Here is a 17,890-nt window from a genome sequence, read left to right as displayed (position 1 = left end):
GGAATGAAATACACACGCGGCATCCAAACAATACCCGTACAAGTGGGAAGACACGCAAAGACAGAAAGGGAACCGGTTAGAACGGATAGAAAAACATGTTCTCCAATAAAAAAAATAACAAAATGCCGTGGAATGGGGACCGTGAAGAGGGGAGCGCTTTGCAAGGACCCATCCCGCCGCAATACTGAACTGACGGGTCCCTGGAGACGCAGAGTGGTGGAGCGCGCACCGGCACCTCCAGCCAAACTGCTCCCCACTCAGTGGATTTACAACTAAACTTGTTGGGAGCCGCTTCCACTCCACCAAGAAATGCCACCCAACGACCCACAACACAGACTGCAGGATTTGGATGCAACTAGATGAGATTGCTGGTAAAAAGAAAAAATATATTTATATATACTGTGCGTGTGTGTATGTATGTATGTATGTATGTATGTATGTATGCATGTATGTATGTATGTATGTATGTATTTATGTATGTATGCATGTATGTATGTATGTATGTATATATATATATATATATATATATATATATATATATATATATTGCGTTCATTATTGTCAATAATGATAATTAGTCAGGAATAGAGTGCAATTTTACTTTTGCAGCTTTCTCATGGAAATTGTTTTTTTTTCATCTGAGGGTTCCTCAATGTAGGTTACAATGTTCAATTAAGTTATTTTGAGTATGTATATTGAAAATAATTTCAATTTCTAAAGACAAATATGTTTCAAAATGTGTTATCTTTCTTGAACATAGTCTGTGTGGGTACATGCAAGTAGATAGATAGATAGCTAGACAGACGGACAGACAGAAAGACACACACACACAGACAGACAGAGAGACAGACAGACAGACACACACACACACACACAGACAGACAGACAGATAGATAGATAGATAGATGGATAGATATACCGTTAGCCCTCTAGCTCTACTTGTACAGTAAACTGTTTGTAAGTGTGCACATAGAGAAAACACTTCAGACACTTCTCCGTCAGGTAGAAGGTGCTGACCAAGAGAAAGATGGGGAGAGGAGCGCTGCTGTGCCTGTTGCTGTTGGCGTTAGTGCACCAAGCCCGGAGCCAGAGACGAAGGAAGACAGGACAGAGGAGCAACTACAGCGAACTCAGCAGCGGAGTCCACGGTGATCCCTCCATTCCTGCATCTCACAGGTTTACCAGACTAGAGACACACACCCGACTGAGGCAAATACATGCAGAATTCAACTCACAGGTACATGCAGGTTACTTTACATGACAACGCACAAAATTAAACCATAAAGAGACTTTATCCAGTATATGGTGCAGAGAGACCGTGACAGACACATTTTGGACCCAACAGACTTGATTATTCTGATTATTCCAAGAGCCCGGCTGCTTCCCCGTGTCTTAAGGTTTTGGGGTATTTCTAGAGGTACTGCAAGTTTTCCAACAAATTCCGCTCTCCTTTTTCATTTCCTGCAAAGGCTGTTTTGTCTCGGGTTTTGGTCATTCCGCCCCTACACAGGTGTCCCGTGTTCGCTGGAGGTGGCGTTCATCGTGGACAGCTCGGAGAGCGCGAAGACCCCCCTGTTCGAGAAGCAGAAGGCCTTTGTGCTGCGCTTCAGCACCCAGCTCTCCGCGCTCCGGGTCGCCGGCTGGACGATGAGGGCCCGAATGGCCGCCCTCCAGTACAGCAGCTCCGTGTCCATAGAGCACGGCTTCTCCGCCTGGCGGAACCTGGACGCCTTCCACGCTAAGGTCAGCGCCATGGCCTACATTGGCCACGGCACCTACACCAGCTACGCCATCGGCAACGCCACGGGGCTGCTGGCGGAGGAGACGCTGGCGGACGCCGTGCGGGTGGCGGTGCTGATGACCGACGGCGTGGATCACCCCCGCAGCCCGGACGCCATCGCGGCCGCCGCGGAGGCCAAAGGTCACGGCGTCATCGTCTTCGCCGTGGGGCTGTCGGACGCGGCGCGGGAGAATCCCAACAGCGCCAAGCTCCGAGCCGTGGCGAGCGCCCCCGCTCAGCAGTTTGTCCAGAGTCTGGACGACCCCCGGCTCGAGGAGATATTGATCAAGGAGATCGTAAGTAAAGGAGGACGCCTCAAGAAGTCCTGATTTCGCTTGTCATTCAAATCTTTCTCGCCGCTCAAAGATCATGAATATGCCAAAATAGGAGACCAAACGAAAGTAATCCAGTTACTCAGGGTACACAGTAACTGATTAAGTAAAGTAATCAATTACTGTACTTACAATTACAGCACAATACAAGTAGTATTTACTCTTCAGCTGAGAAATTCAATTTTATTCAGATTTTATTGCACTGCAGTTCACAGTATATTTCTACTAATTACACTAAAGATATTAGTGCATTTTAACCACAGAATTCACGTTCATGATCCAACTGCACTCGTCTCAAGTGTGGTGTTTGCCAGATCCACTTTTGAAAAGCAACTCCCTCAAATGTTTGTCAGTGCGGCGACGGGTTTTGGGTCACGTCTGCAGTGGGCGACAAAAGTGTGTACGATGACGCGGCAATATCTCAGTTTTATGAGGAACGGTCTGAATGGGAGAAGGCCAGTAATGCGAGATCAATAAATTAATAGAAATAATGATTTAAAATCATTCTCTGAGGATAGACTTTGATCCTTCATCATCTTATCCTTAATCGGTGAACCAAACTCAAATGAAGCGTCGTGTTTTGCGTGCATTTTGCTTGTTTGCAATTTTCTCATTTACAGTATTATTCATCACTGATTTTTCCTCGCCTTCTTTTTTTCAAATTATTATTATTATTATTATTATTATTATTATTATTATCAACCTTTCACTGAGTGACAAAATAAAAGGTGAAACATAATCTTGAAGTGGGCTTCCTTTCCTCACCGTTCTCTAAACCACGACTGCACGGGAAAATGCCGAAACCAGATTTTTTTGGGCGTCCTCGTTCCAGCGCAGTGTGTCCTCAGTGAGGGTTCACTCACAGACTGGACTGTCTTGGGCTGGGGGGGTTTCCCCCCATTTGAGTTGTTTCCGAAACATAAAAAAAAAAAAAAAAAGTGCCTTATGTGTAAAATGGGTCAGGACCTGCCAAGAACCAGACACAAACTTGGATAGTTCAGACTTCCAAGAATGCAGGATAGGATTCTTTGAACAATGTTTTTTGGGGGAGTTGTTTGGTTCTGAAAACTGTGTACAGTAAACCTAACAACTGTTTTTTTTTTTTTGTTTTTTTTCATGGTTTTGTTTCTTTGCATCCAGGGATCCATCGCCGCTGAAGAGGTACGCACACTCTGCCGTTAACACCTTTAGAGCCGAGAGGAGAGAAGCGCTATTCAGTCGCAGATTACTGCATTACTGATGGTGCTTTGAATTGGAATCCGAATTCCAACCTTGCGTCGTGTCGTCCCCCCAGTGTCCACAGCCCCAAATATGTCTCTGTGAGAAAGGAGAGAGGGGTCCCCCCGGAAGCGCCGTGAGTACTCCCAAAAAAACGCCGTCTGTTGCTAACAGCTGGACCCAGCGGCTTCTAATATGTGAGTTTGGCTGTAAAACGACTATCTCTTCATCCAGGGTAAAAAAGGGGACACTGGCTTCAAGGGGACAACCGGTCTGAAAGGATCCAGGGTAAGTATTCTTCCGTCGGGAGAAAAAGATTTCTTTTTTTTTTTGACGGATCAACTACTCGTCGTGGCACGGCTCCGTGGAACGCACGGCCCTGATTGGTTATTTCGATAATAATTTCTTCTTCTTATGGCCGCCGATCTGTTAACAACCACCGTCGCCACGAAACTCAGGTCCCTCGCCTGACTCCGCCTACTCTCTCGCCTGCGCCGGGCAGTGGCTGCATCTCGTGACGCGACGCGGAAACTACAAGGGGGAGTCTTGAACGAATGTGGACGTCGATATCAAAAGACGCCCCATTCACTGGGACTCGTTTCACAGTTTATGTAAATGTCCAGTGTAACATTAACGACAGTAAACAGGTCTGTCTTTTCGGCCTGTAGGGTGAATAATAAGCTGAGTTGTTACCTGTGTTACCGTGCACTATTTTTCTCGGCAGAAGCTCTTAAACTGGCCTTACTGGTTTTTAAATAGCTTCAAATCAATGGGCCAACGTAATAATTTATTTGGTACGTAGCCGTGCATTTACCACGATGATGTGCATTATCGCAAACCACGCCCTTGGAAGTGATACAAGAGCCCTCCGCTTGGCGCCGATGTCCTGATCACTCTGCCGGGGGTGACTGTGCCGATAATGAGCGCCCAGCCGGACGTCATCCCTGACATGTCATTTTCCTTGAATAAGGGGGAGTCCGGTGTTAATGGCAGACCTGGACGCGACGGACTGGAGGTAAAGACGTTTTCCCTCCCCATGCCTCACCCACTGTGAACCAATAATACGTTTCACCCGGAACGTTTTGTCTTTGACTCCTTTGCTCATTCACAGGGCCATCCGGGCTTCAAAGGAAATAAGGTCGGTGCATTTAACTTAAGTTGTCCCGTCGCGTCGGGTAAACGGGTTTGTTTTTTTGGTGGAGCTCTAACGGCGTGTTGTCCTGCAGGGAGACAGAGGAGACTGCGGCCCCCCGGGGGAAAAGGGCGACACTGTAAGATCACCTCAAAGTATTTTCCGTTTCTCAAATCAATACCACAGTGTTGGGTATCTCGGTGAACTATTTAAACAATGTCATCCCACAGGGCCCCGAGGGAATTCCAGGTCTGAGGGGACAGAGGGGAGAGCAGGTAACCTGAAGTGAATGGAATTAATAATCATAGCAACGAATACTTTTTGACATTACCAAAATGTATGGGTTGATAAAAAAGAAAATACATCAAAATATTAATATTTTTTATGTATTTATTTTACATTTTGGCTACATTCAAGTATAACATTTTCATTATATAAATGAAAGTCCAGCTCTATGTCTACAGTCTGTCTGGTGTTATTGTATTTTTGTCTTATTTTAAACAATTATTCTCCGCATCCACAAACACAAAACTCTTTGGGCCGTCGGCCTCACCGGGCAGACAGACAGATCCACAATGCAGCCCCCTACTGTTCTCAGACAGTGTTCTTTAATATGGAAAATGGAAGTGAAATTTGTCTTTTTCCCATCCTTGCACTTATGGAATGTGAATATTGGATTAGGGAAAATCCCGACTCTAATGTGGCGTTCCAAAGCAGTAAATCCCGGCTTGCAGGATATTATTCTTTTCGCGGAGCGGACTTTGTGCGGTGGGATTAGGGCTGGGACCTGGCCGCGCAGGGCGACTCTTCCTCCACTGTAGCGCTGGCACAGTGTCAGTTTTGCTGTGTTATTGAAGGACACGGAGGCCGCGGCAGTTTGCTTTAATCCGGTTGTGTGTTTCATTTAACCGCTGGTCGCACGGAGCCGAGCCGGCCTTTGATCACCAAAGGTTTCATAATTTGGGATGGATCTATTTGTGTAGCCTTTAAATGACGGTTACAGTCTCAGAGGACTGACACACATTTACCGGATGATTTGATGACAACTTTTCACATAATGGTTGCGTGATTCAATAAACGCTTCAATATCAGCGATGTTTTTAGCTTCATGCAGGTCCTAAAATGTCTTCAGTTCACATTTGTTTTACAAAAAGTTTCATAACTAGGAGGAAAAAACGCGAAAGGCCCTCTCCAGAGCCAGTGTTTGGTTTGTCCGTTCTGGATTACTGTAGAATAAACATGACGGTGCAACATGGCGGCCTATGTGAAGCGTACCCGCTCCCTATGTATAGAAATACGGCGCATTCAAAGGAAACGCCAACACAACATTTCTTGTTTTAGTGGGATTACACACTGATTCAAACATACTTATGGATATTATATTCCATTTCTGCCATGTCGGTTCCATAAATGCTACACACTGCACCTTTAAGTCTTCAATTTGGTACAATACAGGGAAGCAGGAGGGAAAGCTGAGGAAGCCTAGTGGCCAGGTGAGGAACTGCAGAGAGAGAGAGAGAGAGCGAGAGAGAGAGAGAGAGAGAGAGACAACTCTACTGTAGAGAGGGGTCACACAGACAGGGGAAAGAACGTGAGCCTTCAAACAAGAGACATCATTTTACATCATCATTGGGCCTTATCACAACAATAAGGGATAAACAAAAAAATCCCAGACTATCTAGTCTCAGATGACAACGTTGTTATTAAATAGATATCTTGTCCAGCTATATTATTACTTTTATACTTGACTATATTATTATATTCTTATGATTGTTCTTTCTCAGGGTTACAGTGGACCTGTGGGGGACAGTGGTCCAGAGGGTCCGCCAGGAGCTAAGGTGAACTCTACAAGCTCTATTACAACGGGTCAAATATGAATGGAATTTTGCAAACATTTTGTACAAAAACAGCTTTTTCAGCAGTGGAGAACTGAATACGAATATTTCACTTTTGAACGACTGGCAACGCAAATCACATACAGAGACGCTCAGGAACCTTCTCACATTTAGAAATACACCACATTTACAAATTTGATTGTCAGGCGACTGCCGTTTTGCCAGAAAAGAGGACTTTTAAAATGAACTCAGCACAGAACCAGAACTAGCCTCTCAACAAGGACCCCTTTATTAAAATGGAAAGAAGGGTGAACTGTAACGCTGAGCTGAAGTCCATGCACATTCAAGAGGATATTTTATTCAAAATTGGACAAAATGTCATCCTTTATTTCATGGGCGGCGTTAAAAGGTTGAACAGAAAGAATTTGGGGTCATCTGCCCTCACTGACGGCCAGCAGAAGTACAGCGGCACAGCGTCTTATTGACATTTTCCCTCTGAATACGACACATCCCCTTTCACTTGGTTCGTAATGAAATGGAATTGTAAAACATGGAGAGGAGTAAAATGGCTTTTTTTCGAACAGAATGCACCCAAGAAACACGTTGAATGGAAATGCATTGACAACGTCTAAAGCTTCCACAGATTTGGCATCTGGGGTTCAAACTTCAAGTGAGGGTTTAATAGCTGAATTATTATGAATTTATTTCTCTGCCTGACACTGTTATTAATAATTGCTATTTGCATGCATGCTTTAAAGACATATTTCTCCCCACAGGGAGACCGGGGACCACTCGGGGTTCCTGGAGTTCCCGGAGACAACGGTATTGGATTCCCAGGATCCAAGGTGACACAATGACAATCTACAATAGAGTTTGATTTGAGAATTGTTTTAATTACATGACAATGCAAATCAACATATCAATATAAATATGGGTATACTGTAGATAGAATATATTGGTATTATTCAAACGAGTGCCACAATGCTTATTTCAGATGTTGTGTTTCGTGATCACAGGGAGAGAAAGGCATTCCAGGACGGCCCGGTCCTACCGGTCCTTTTGGAATAGGAGAGCCAGGACAGCCTGTGAGTCAAAAAAAGATAAGAAAATTGAATTCTCTGATACACCAATCAGCCACAACATTAAAACCATTATTAATAACCACTAATATTGTGAAGTTCCCTCTTGTTCCGTCAAAACAGCTGTGACCCGTGGAGGCATGGACTCCACCAGACCTCTGAAGGTGTCCTGTGGTATCTGCGCCAAGATGTTAGCAGCAGATCCTTTAAGTCCTGCAAGTTTTGAGGTGGGGCCCCCATGGATCAGGCTTATTGCTCCAGCACATCCCACAATTGCTCCATCGGATCAGACCCTAACCCCGCCCATCCACATGATGTAGAAGAAAACATGATTCATCAGACCAGGCCACCTCCTTCCATTGCTCCATGGTCCAGTTCAGATGCTCACGTTCTCATTGTAGGTGCTTTCAGAGGTGGACAGGGATCAGCATGGACACTGACCGGTCTGCAGCTACACAGCCCCATACACATCAAGCTGTGATGCACTGTGTGTTGTGACACCTTTCTATCATAGCAGCATGAACTTTTTCAACAATTTGTGCTGCAGTAGCTCTTCTGTGGGATCGAACCAGACGGGCTGGACTTCACTCCCCACGTGCATCAATAAGCCTTAGATGCCCATGACCCTGTCGCCGGTTCACCGGTTGTCCTTCCGTGTGCCACTTTTGGTAGGTAGTAACCACTGCATACCGGGAACAGCCCACAAGACCTGTGGTTTTGGAGATTCTCTGACCCAGTCGTCTAGCATCACAATGTGCTCCTTGTCAAAGTGGCTCAGATCCTTTACGCCGCTTCAACACATCAACTTCAAGAACTGACTGTTCACTTGCTGCCTCATATATCCCACCCCTTGACAGGTGCCACTGGAAGCAGATGATCAATGTTATTCACTTCACCTGCCACTGGTTTTAATGTTGTGGCTGATCAGTGTGTATTTCATTGGATGTTCAATCCCCACATGTGATCAATTAGGAAAGACTGATTCTTTCCCCAGAATGAAAGGTTGTATTATTTATTCCAGGGTCCATCCGGACCGCCTGGAGCTCAAGGAAACTCCGGGCCGCCTGGAGAGGGGCTTCCAGGAACCAAGGTGACGAAAACCATAATCTAACATCCATCTACAGTAGTTGGTTTTTAGCTTGTTTCACAACATTCAGAGGAAGTTAAATCGATACGTGTGATGGTGCCTGGAGTACTACTGGAGTATTATGTAAGTCAAACTAAACCTGCTTTAATTTAGGGGGACAGAGGGTACCAGGGAGCCAGGGGAAGCCGTGGTCCACCTGGTGCAGGACTCAAAGGCGACAGGGTAAATCGCTCTGAAAACCGCAGACGGTTGTCGTAAAATTATAATAATTTTTTTTTATTGAAAGTGATATGAAAAATATTTCCTTAGGGTGGGCCTGGGCCACCTGGGATCCAAGGGCCAGTGGGAGGCCCCGGGTTAGGACTTGAAGGTGAAAAGGTAAGGATGTCTTGGCTTCTAGCTGTTGATGTGTGTTGTGTTGTGCTCTAGTACAATTCCAAGAAAAGGGGAAAGAAAACCTCAGCTTCTTTGCCAGAAACATTAGTTTGTGGTTTTCCAAGTATCTTAAAAATGAATGAAAAGACCTGTTTTATTCCAAATTTGGGTTCCGTGTGTATGCTTTTTTTTGCGATGAAAACACAAGCAGGACAAATTGATCAGTCAGTTAGAAAATCTTAACATCCTGAACAAGCCAGACACTAAACCTTCTTGTTATTTTACATGTTGCTGTTCTTCTCTCCAGGGGGACCAAGGCCCAGCGGGACCACCAGGACCCAGAGGACCACCAGGGACAGGAACGATGGGCGTCAAGGTCAGAATGAGACTCTTCCTGTAGAATCCTTCTAAATTCTCCTGGTTTCTTTTGAGCAATTTAATAATTAATTGAATTCATATCATTTTGTTTCCTGCAGGGAAACCAGGGTTTCCCAGGTCAGCCTGGAATACCTGGAGAGAAAGGCCAGGGAGGTCAAGGACCAAAAGTAGGTATCATGCATAATGTAAATAATTTTCTGCTGACATGCACCGCTGATGTGCAGTTTTCCATAATTTTAAGGTGCCATCCAGTGGAAAGGCAAATGCTGCATTTTTATTTTTAAAAGAAACTTTATTATAAAATAACCAAATTAGTCATCAGCCTCTTATTCTTTAGACGAGCAATGTTAAGAAGGCTGTGGTCGCAGCCTTATCACCCCATTAAATAGCATTGTGACATTAGTTATCTATGATTGACGCTCCAAAGCTGTGATGCAAAATAAAAGCAGAACAAGAACTTTGATATTATTACCTTATTTATTCCATAAATGCTCATGGATTGAGAAAAGTTTAAACGAGTCAATGGCCCTTTCGTGAATTATATTTTGATTAAAAGTCTTTTTTTTATGTCAATAACTTCAGAGTGGATATGCTGTGCGTTTCTTTCTGACCTGAGATGCTTGTCTTCTCCCAGGGAGACCCGGGAGCCGAAGGACTACCTGGAATCCCAGGCCTGTCAGGGGAGGACGGAGTCCCCGGACAGAAGGTTAACCGCCTGGAATTCCGGGGAATTTGATTTGTTGTCTTCTTCTACAGCCTTAGCACTACAATTTATTTGTTGTCGTACCAGTCGTTCAATGCTTGTGTCCGAATGACGACAGGGTGACATCGGGACTCCAGGACCACGGGGACCGGATGGGGCTCCTGGAAAAGGTCTACCTGGAGTGAAGGTACAGGAAGCTGCGGATGCCGGACCAAAGAATTAGCAAAGACATCGGATGTTATAAATAAAAAATAACGACAATACTAAATGGCAAAATATCGAACAAACTGATTAAACAAATCGATAAAGTTTTCACTTCACACCTGGAGATCATTTTGTGCTGTTTCCAGGGAGACAGAGGGGACAGGGGATCCAGAGGTCAGCCAGGGGCGGTCGGACCCGTCGGGCCAATTGGGATAAAGGTACGTAAGGCATAAGAAACAGCAAAGAGTAAATAAATGAAGGGGAAAACACAATATTCAGTGGCCAATCATTTCAATTAAATAACATTTTAACTGAAGCACCTGCACCCCACTACAGATATAGTATATATCCATTTCAAAGCCTAACCCAGCTCTAGCAGCATTTCCCAAACGATTTGAAATCCCGTTTCATGTTTCAAGCTTCGACCTGTGACCAGCCAGTCAATAATTCTGCAGCTTTTGCGATGCACCTGCAGTTCTATGGAGCTCCTTTTGTGTCTTATTTATGCAATCAAACAGAAAAGTTTTGTGAGCTAAGAAACCTTTCACACTGCCGTCAAAAAACAAGATTTGAGTGCAAAACTATCGACACTGCAATCAAAAAATGTTTAATTGCAAGTAAAATAAAGTTGTGATTAAAATGTATGACTGTGAATCAAAACCATAATAAAAACACTGAAGTAGATCCTTACAGTTTGGCTGCTGAGTATTTGGCACATTCTGCGAATTAACGTGTTATGAGTCACCGTTGCAGCTGCATTTGTAATTGTAATTTATAAGACATCTGCTCTCCACCACTTGAGATATAAATATTCTATTTTGTAATTCATGGTGTTTCTTTTCCAGGGAGAACCAGGAAATATCGGGCCTTCGGGTGCCATGGGACCACCGGGGAGAGGAATACCCGGCACCAGGGTAAATCAACGCATGCAGCCCTAAGCAGAGACACATGGACTCCCAACAGCAGTCCCAGACACTTTGGGCTGCATTTTGATTCTTGCTCTGGTTTCTTTCCAGGGGGATCCGGGTCCAAGTGGTCCAGCTGGAGCTGTCGGTGAACCGGGGAGAGGCCTGACCGGATCCAAAGTGAATCTCGTGTCCTTATTCAGTCTCAGCTCCTCTATGGTGTTCGTAAAAAAAAATGTCGAGGAAAGGTACTCAGAATGGGATGTGTCCTGTTTTCATTTTAGGGAGACAGAGGGTCGCCAGGAGCAGCCGGGCCTCCCGGGCTGAAAGGGGAGAGTTACCCAGGCCTTCCAGTGAGTATACCGCTCTATTACACTGCAATTACGCTGTAGTTACTCAAAGTCCTTGAACGCATGTTCTTATGCTGCAACTCAGGGGCTTCCAGGGCCTGCAGGACTGGCAGGAGAGGTCGGAGCAGAGGGTGTAGGTTTACCTGGAACCAAGGTACAGTAAAGAGGGGAAGTGAGGAAATAAATTAATCTGGATGAAGTATGTCATCAATTGTGTATTATTATGTTCAGGGGGACAGGGGCTTGCCTGGACCCCCAGGGCCTGCTGGACCACCAGGGATTGGGCTGATTGGTCAAAAGGTGATGAACACCATGAAAAACAGAAAAACAACAATGCCATTAGAACGTATTGCTTTCAAATACTAAACAGAATACTTATTATTCTTTTTTTTTTTTTTACCTGTAGGGATCCGCTGGTCAAATAGGAGCGCCTGGTCTGCAAGGCTTACCTGGAGAGGGAATTCAGGGACCAAAGGTACTGGTTTCACCTGCGCTTTAACCCAAATGCCATGAATCACTCAATACTGGTGGTAGTCCGCCATTGGGAGGCAGACCTTCAACCTTTTCATAGAGCAAATATTTTAATTTGAGTCACTAATGTGTGAACCGGTTACTGTTTATTCAGATAATCCAAGAAAATAACCCTTTGGTTGATTCACCACTCTGGGCTGACGTTTAAAAATTCCAACGAACCGCTAAGACAGCCAGGAGAATATCGACTCATGAGGATTTTCCCTTCTTCCAGGGGGAGGTCGGGTTTCAGGGTGTCCCAGGACCCAGAGGTCCCCCTGGCCAGGGCCTTCAGGGGGACAAGGTACGGTCCAACAGTAGCGTCCTGAACCTCCACCGCAGACATGTCCCTCTCCTCTGTTGTAAAGTAGAAGGGTTCCGAAACTAGATGTACACATCATTTACAGAAGTGCATTGCATTGCAACACTCTTTATTATGTAGAAGATGCTTCCAACCGGAATGGTTTCAAATGAATAAAGTAATAAAGTAGATTTTAACTGTGAACCTGGGACAGAACTTTCTTTTCTCCTCATACAGGGCGACCGCGGGTTCAGAGGTGAAAGAGGTAAAGGAGGCGACAAAGGAGGAGCTGGAGAGCAAGGGGCCACTGGAGTTTCGGTACCGAATTTACTGTCTTTTATATAATCATAATATTATTAATCCGTCATCGGGCCCGAACGTTGACAATCTGAAGATCACTGGGTCAAACGCGAATGCTGACCCATGAGTAAAGAAGATGCAGGTGAAATGCATCTTCCACCCTTAAAAGACTGATTTGAATTATGATAATCAGTCATAATTTCACCTTAAAATATATAATTTGTACCTTCCTTCAATGTATGTCTAATCTGTTGAATCCCAGGGAAGAGCGGGACAAAAGGGAGAGCCAGGACTCACAGTAAGTGCAGTCATGCCATCGCACTAAAAATGACATGAATTACATGAATTATTGACAACTACAACAACAACAAAAAAACCCATCTCAATCTTTTACAGAGGGAAGAAATTGTCATAATAGTGAGATCAATATGCAGTAAGTGAGTCTGGTCTATGAGTGTGGTCTATGAGACCTGGTGTGATTCACTCCGTGTGTTTTCCTTTGTTTTCTTTTGTAAAATTCGTAAAAAAAAAATGATAATGATAACCTGCATATAGAAGCAGTGTCCCCTAGCTTTGTGATTAGCGGGCGGGTCCCTGCGACCCCTCCTAACAGTGAACGATGAAAATGTTGAAATGTTGATGCGTGCCGTCCTCGGTACACTGTAAGAATAAGGTAAATCACAGGCGGAAGCACGATCCAAAATCTGAAAATCAAGGCGCAAAAGCCTGTATTTAACGATCTGCATTTCCCCCCCTGCTGACCAGGCTGCGGGGTCGTGTGCCGCCAGGCCCCCCTGGAGCTGGTGTTCGTGATCGACAGCTCGGAGAGCGTGGGCCCAGACAACTTCCACGTGGTCAAGGACTTTGTGAACGCGCTGATCGACCGCTCCTCGGTCAGCCGCGAAGTCACGCGCGTGGGCGTGGTGCTGTACAGCCACATCAACGTGGTGGTGGTCCGCCTCGGGCAGGAGTCCAGCCGCGACCAGGTCAAAATGGCCGTGCGCTCCATGACCTACCTGGGCGAGGGCACGTTCACGGGCAGCGCCATCCACCAGGCCACGCGGTTGTTCGAGGAGGCGCGGGCCGGCGTCAGGAAGGTGGCCGTGGTCATCACCGACGGCCAAGCGGACCAGAGAGACTCGGTGAGTCTGGAGGCGGCGACCAAGGAGGCGCACGGCAGCGGCATCGAGATGTTCGTGATCGGCGTGGTGAACCAGAGCGACGCCCTGTACGAGGAGTTCAGGAAGGAGCTCCAGCTCATGGCCTCCGAGCCGGATGGAGAGCACATGTACCTGATCGGCGACTTCGCCGCGCTTCCCGGTGAGTGAGGGAGCTGTGGTAAGAAACGTCCGCCGCTCCATCCGGACATGTTGCTCTTCGGCAAGGCACTTAACCCTCAATCCTCCCTGAGGCTTCCAAATAATGACGCGGTCTCACTCCACATAAATGTGTTTTTTTTGGGGGGAGTTTTTTGCATGCTTATTTGAACCTTAATACATTTAATCCACCCAGTGGGACATTCTACAAGATTTAATGTAGCTTCATGAGGTAAAAACACTTTTAACATTGATCATAATATTGAAGTTTTACAGTTGAGTTGTTGGACATTTCAATAAAAGAAAAATAACATTTAGGTGTACTTGATTTATTTTTTTATTAATTCATTTAGGCTGAATATCCCAAATAGGCACCTTAATGTGGATTAATGAGACAATATTGCACAAAAAGATTTGAGGTCTCTTTAACACAGTGCCTAAATATTATATATTATTTTCCATCTTTCCTGAATTGTCATAACCCCCATCATTTTCACTATAGTGACATCTCATGACCCTGAGATGTCTGGCTTTAATAATTTTATTTTTTCCATGTGAATTTGAGCTAATTTTACCTTCATTAATTGTAATTAAATAAAAATTCATTAAAATAAATTAATTAATAAAAAAATCTTTTTGATATTGATTTTTTTTCTCCTTCTCACCACTGATAGAACATTTATTTTTATGTTGTCCCCTGCATGTCCCCCATTGTAACTTGTTTTGCTTTTTCATTTTAAAATAAAGTTTTATCTTATTATTCCACCGCCGCCACCAGCACTGGAGAGCAAATTGCTGACCAGAATCTGTGAGGACGAAGAGAATCATTTGTTCAGCTCCATCCCGAGCTCCCGACTCTCTCCCGGAACCACTGACGAGGCGGGAGACATACAGGAGCCTCCCCGCAGGGCGGACAAGGACAGCCACACCCTCGCAGGAGACGTCAGGAGGGTGCAGACGGTGGTGAGGACACCACCCTCCACCCATACTTAAAAAGCACAAAAACACACCAAAATGAACTGAATGTAGTCCGAGCGGATTTTAGATCATATTAGAGTTTCCTACGTCATTATTTTATTCCCTCACAAATTATTTGTCAGTTATTGTTCTGTACATTAGAGAAAATATATTTCGAATAATATAAATCATTTATTTTGAGAAGCCTGAACGCATGAAAAAGCAATAAATTCTGTTTCGTGTTTTTAACAAAAATATAATTTTTTCCCCCAAATATGTTGTCTTAGATAAACAATGCCGCGGCTTAATTTCATTACGCTCAAGTTAAAGCTCACATTCCTGGCCCAATATCAATATATATATATATATATATATATATATATATATATTGATATGGCAATATCAATTTCTACCAATATAAAACATGGATTTTCTTAATCTCACCACCACCCGCGCTGCGGGTTTGTTTCAGCCCGGTCCTCCGGCGTCGCGGCCCAGGGTGGACCCCGCACTTCCCCGGCGACCCGCAGCGGGTGAGAGAAGCACCCCGGGACCCAGGAGGGTTCCCTGGTTCGACAGAGAGCCCTTCAAGCCGCTCCCCGAGCTCCCGCCGCCGTCCGAGGTCAGCCTCCGCCCCGGCGCCAGGGTGGTGATGACGCCGGAAGGCCCCACCCGAAAAACACCCCCCACCCAAGTCAGGACGCCCACGCCTTCCACTCCCATCGCTCGGCCCACGCCCTCGGAGACGCTTCTGTCGGGTAACTGATTTGTTTCATTGCGAACTTACGTCAACAACTTCAACGAATGGATCATAAACCATTATGGGATGGATAATTAACCAAGGGAAAAGTGAATTATAGGTATTGATGCAGTAACTTGTAAACCTATCTCGTCTTTGTGATCTATAAAACTGAGAAACAAGTGATGCGTCCTCCCAAACGGCTTCCATCCCAGCTGAGCAAGGGCTTTAATAAGTTAAATAAATACATTAAAATAAATATTTTGGGCATCCTTAACTGATTCTGCATTATTTGAAAAGTCTTTCAAATAATATATATATATTTTAGTTTTGTATGAATATGGAAATGTTTTTTTGTTGTTTTTTTTTATCACAAAAACCCTGCAAATTCTATCTGCTTTAGACTGAAGTGGTTGTGAAGCCTGAAGTTGATATATTGAGTTGCTAAAACTCATCTCAAGTGTAGACATATAAAATAGTGGAGTTGTTCATGTGCAAAATTGTCAATTTATGTAAAATAAAATTAGAAAATATTGTTAAACTTAGGGAAATAATTTGTGCGGCCAAAGAATACAAATGTTTACCGAACGTTACTCCAATTCACATACTTATACAACGTAAAGGCAGAATCTTTTATTTTTTTTTTTTTTACGTAACGTCGACATAACTTTTTGTAAACTTCCCTCATCTCCCGCAAATGCTCCATTCAGAAAGTTCTTTGTGTGACGTTGTGTTGCTTCTGGTGTCCCCAACAGAGCGCTGCGGCCTGATCCTGGACCCGGGATCCTGCCTGGACTACGTGGTGAGGTGGTACTACGACGCCACCGCCAACTCCTGCGCCCAGTTCTGGTTCGGGGGTTGCCATGGGAACAGCAACCGCTTTGAGACGGAGGCGAGCTGCAAAAAAGCTTGTGTCAAGCTCTAAAACACAACACACACACACACTGCCACTTATTAGAGTTGTATGGTCGGTTACTAGTTTGCTGCAACGTCTTATTTCCGAAACATAGTGCTTTACATGTTCTTTGTAAAAGGTGAAAGTAAAGAAGAAGAAAAGAAGGGAAGCTGAGTAAGAAACAAGCCTTCTTTTTGTAAGAAAAAGAAGGCTTGACAAGGAGGTCCAACAGGCTTCATGATTCAGGGTGTCTGCAAGAGTTCAATTTTAAACCTTTTAGACTAATTTAAAGACAGATCTTTGGACAAATCATCATCGGAAAGTTTGATTCTTGATGCAGAACTTGACTAAAAATAAATATAGGGATGATAATAATAATAATGATAACCTTTATTTGTGAAGCACCTTTCATGCACGACATGCAACTTAAAGTGCATTACATTAATAGAAGGCCTTTAAACATTAACAATAAGAGCAAAGCAAAATGCATTTACAAAGTAGAATAATAAAATCGTTTAAAGAATGAAATTCAACAGTCAGAAATATGACAATGTTTCGGCTGAAATCAGGGCAAATGGAATTGGAATGAGGTCTGTTTAATGACTTTTCAGGCCCAATGTTCCTAAAACTCAAACTGAATCCTAGACCTTTTAACACTTTTCAAGCACCTGCAGACACCCTGATGATGATGATGATGATGATGATGATGGCGGCGCCGGTACCAGATTGAAAAGACACAGGTGTTTTTTTGGAAATAGAAACATGAATGCAGACTACAAGGATCGACGTAACACCACTGTACCTTCACCACCGTTGGCAGGAATAACAAGAGCGAAAACCACGACCAAGCATAACCACTAACCGTGACAGAACAGTAACTTTTTATATGTTGTTTTTTTTACGTTGTGTATTTGTTTTTTGTAAAACTACGCAAATAACATTAAAGATCATTGAGACCAACGGAAAAGCATTTGTCCAAATTCTGTCAACACTATATAATAGGAAAAAATAAATCATAATAAATCGGTCCTAGTTTCGGCCACATATCTGTCTTTACCTTGACAAAATAAATGTGGAACACATCAATCAAACGTTTCAATTTTAAAAAGTTCTGCATTCTTACCACAACAGCAATGACGGTGAGTGAGCTTGGTCCAATTTTCCTGAAGCTCAATTACATTGAAATGTTCTGAAGTTTCGTTTGAAATGTGAAATGATACGGGCCACGCCTGTGCAACACGTGCACATTTAGAAACTGAAGACACGATTCCGGTAATAAAAATAAGATAGCGGTGGGGGGTCTGGGTTCAAGGAGATGATTCAGCTCTCCAGGCGCGCAGCCGAGCGGCCGTTCCTTCAAGTTGGACGTAATTACACGTCATTACGGTGGAGGGCCTGTGACGGTCGTTCAAGTCTCGGGGGTCGGAGGGATCGAAAACTGAGGTGGGGCGCCCGATTAGCCGTGAGGCGTCTTCTGGAAAACATCTCAAGTGA

At 44.3% G+C, this 17,890-nt stretch overlaps 1 protein-coding gene across 2 annotated transcripts; it reads left to right on the top strand.

Annotated features, from left to right (window-relative positions):
* The first annotated feature begins 86 nt into the window (after window positions 1-86).
* col28a1b (collagen, type XXVIII, alpha 1b) lies at window positions 87-17,428 on the top strand. Of its 2 annotated transcripts, none has more exons than XM_080004973.1 (35): window positions 87-371; window positions 1,007-1,148; window positions 1,511-2,076; window positions 3,253-3,273; window positions 3,407-3,466; window positions 3,565-3,618; window positions 4,301-4,345; window positions 4,442-4,468; window positions 4,557-4,601; window positions 4,693-4,737; window positions 6,247-6,300; window positions 7,074-7,142; window positions 7,314-7,382; window positions 8,398-8,466; window positions 8,617-8,685; window positions 8,773-8,841; window positions 9,146-9,214; window positions 9,315-9,383; window positions 9,851-9,922; window positions 10,038-10,106; window positions 10,270-10,341; window positions 10,969-11,037; window positions 11,140-11,208; window positions 11,313-11,381; window positions 11,464-11,532; window positions 11,610-11,678; window positions 11,785-11,853; window positions 12,124-12,192; window positions 12,427-12,507; window positions 12,752-12,787; window positions 12,886-12,922; window positions 13,255-13,809; window positions 14,584-14,768; window positions 15,235-15,520; window positions 16,257-17,428. In XM_080004973.1, the coding sequence occupies exons 1-35, from the start codon at window positions 360-362 to the stop codon at window positions 16,424-16,426; spliced, it is 3,600 nt and encodes a 1,199-aa protein (XP_079861099.1). In that variant the 5' UTR covers window positions 87-359; the 3' UTR covers window positions 16,427-17,428. The 2 variants fall into 2 exon arrangements, with proteins under 2 accessions (XP_079861099.1, XP_079861100.1); XM_080004974.1 differs by having other exon boundaries at window positions 1,003-1,148.
* Window positions 17,429-17,890: the final 462 nt, after the last annotated feature.

The sequence above is a fragment of the Zeus faber genome (assembly GCF_960531495.2).
Source record: "Zeus faber genome assembly, chromosome: 8".
Taxonomy (NCBI): domain Eukaryota; kingdom Metazoa; phylum Chordata; class Actinopteri; order Zeiformes; family Zeidae; genus Zeus; species Zeus faber.
The sequence above is the reverse complement of the archived record's forward strand: the minus strand, read 5'-3'. Positions and strand labels throughout refer to the sequence as shown.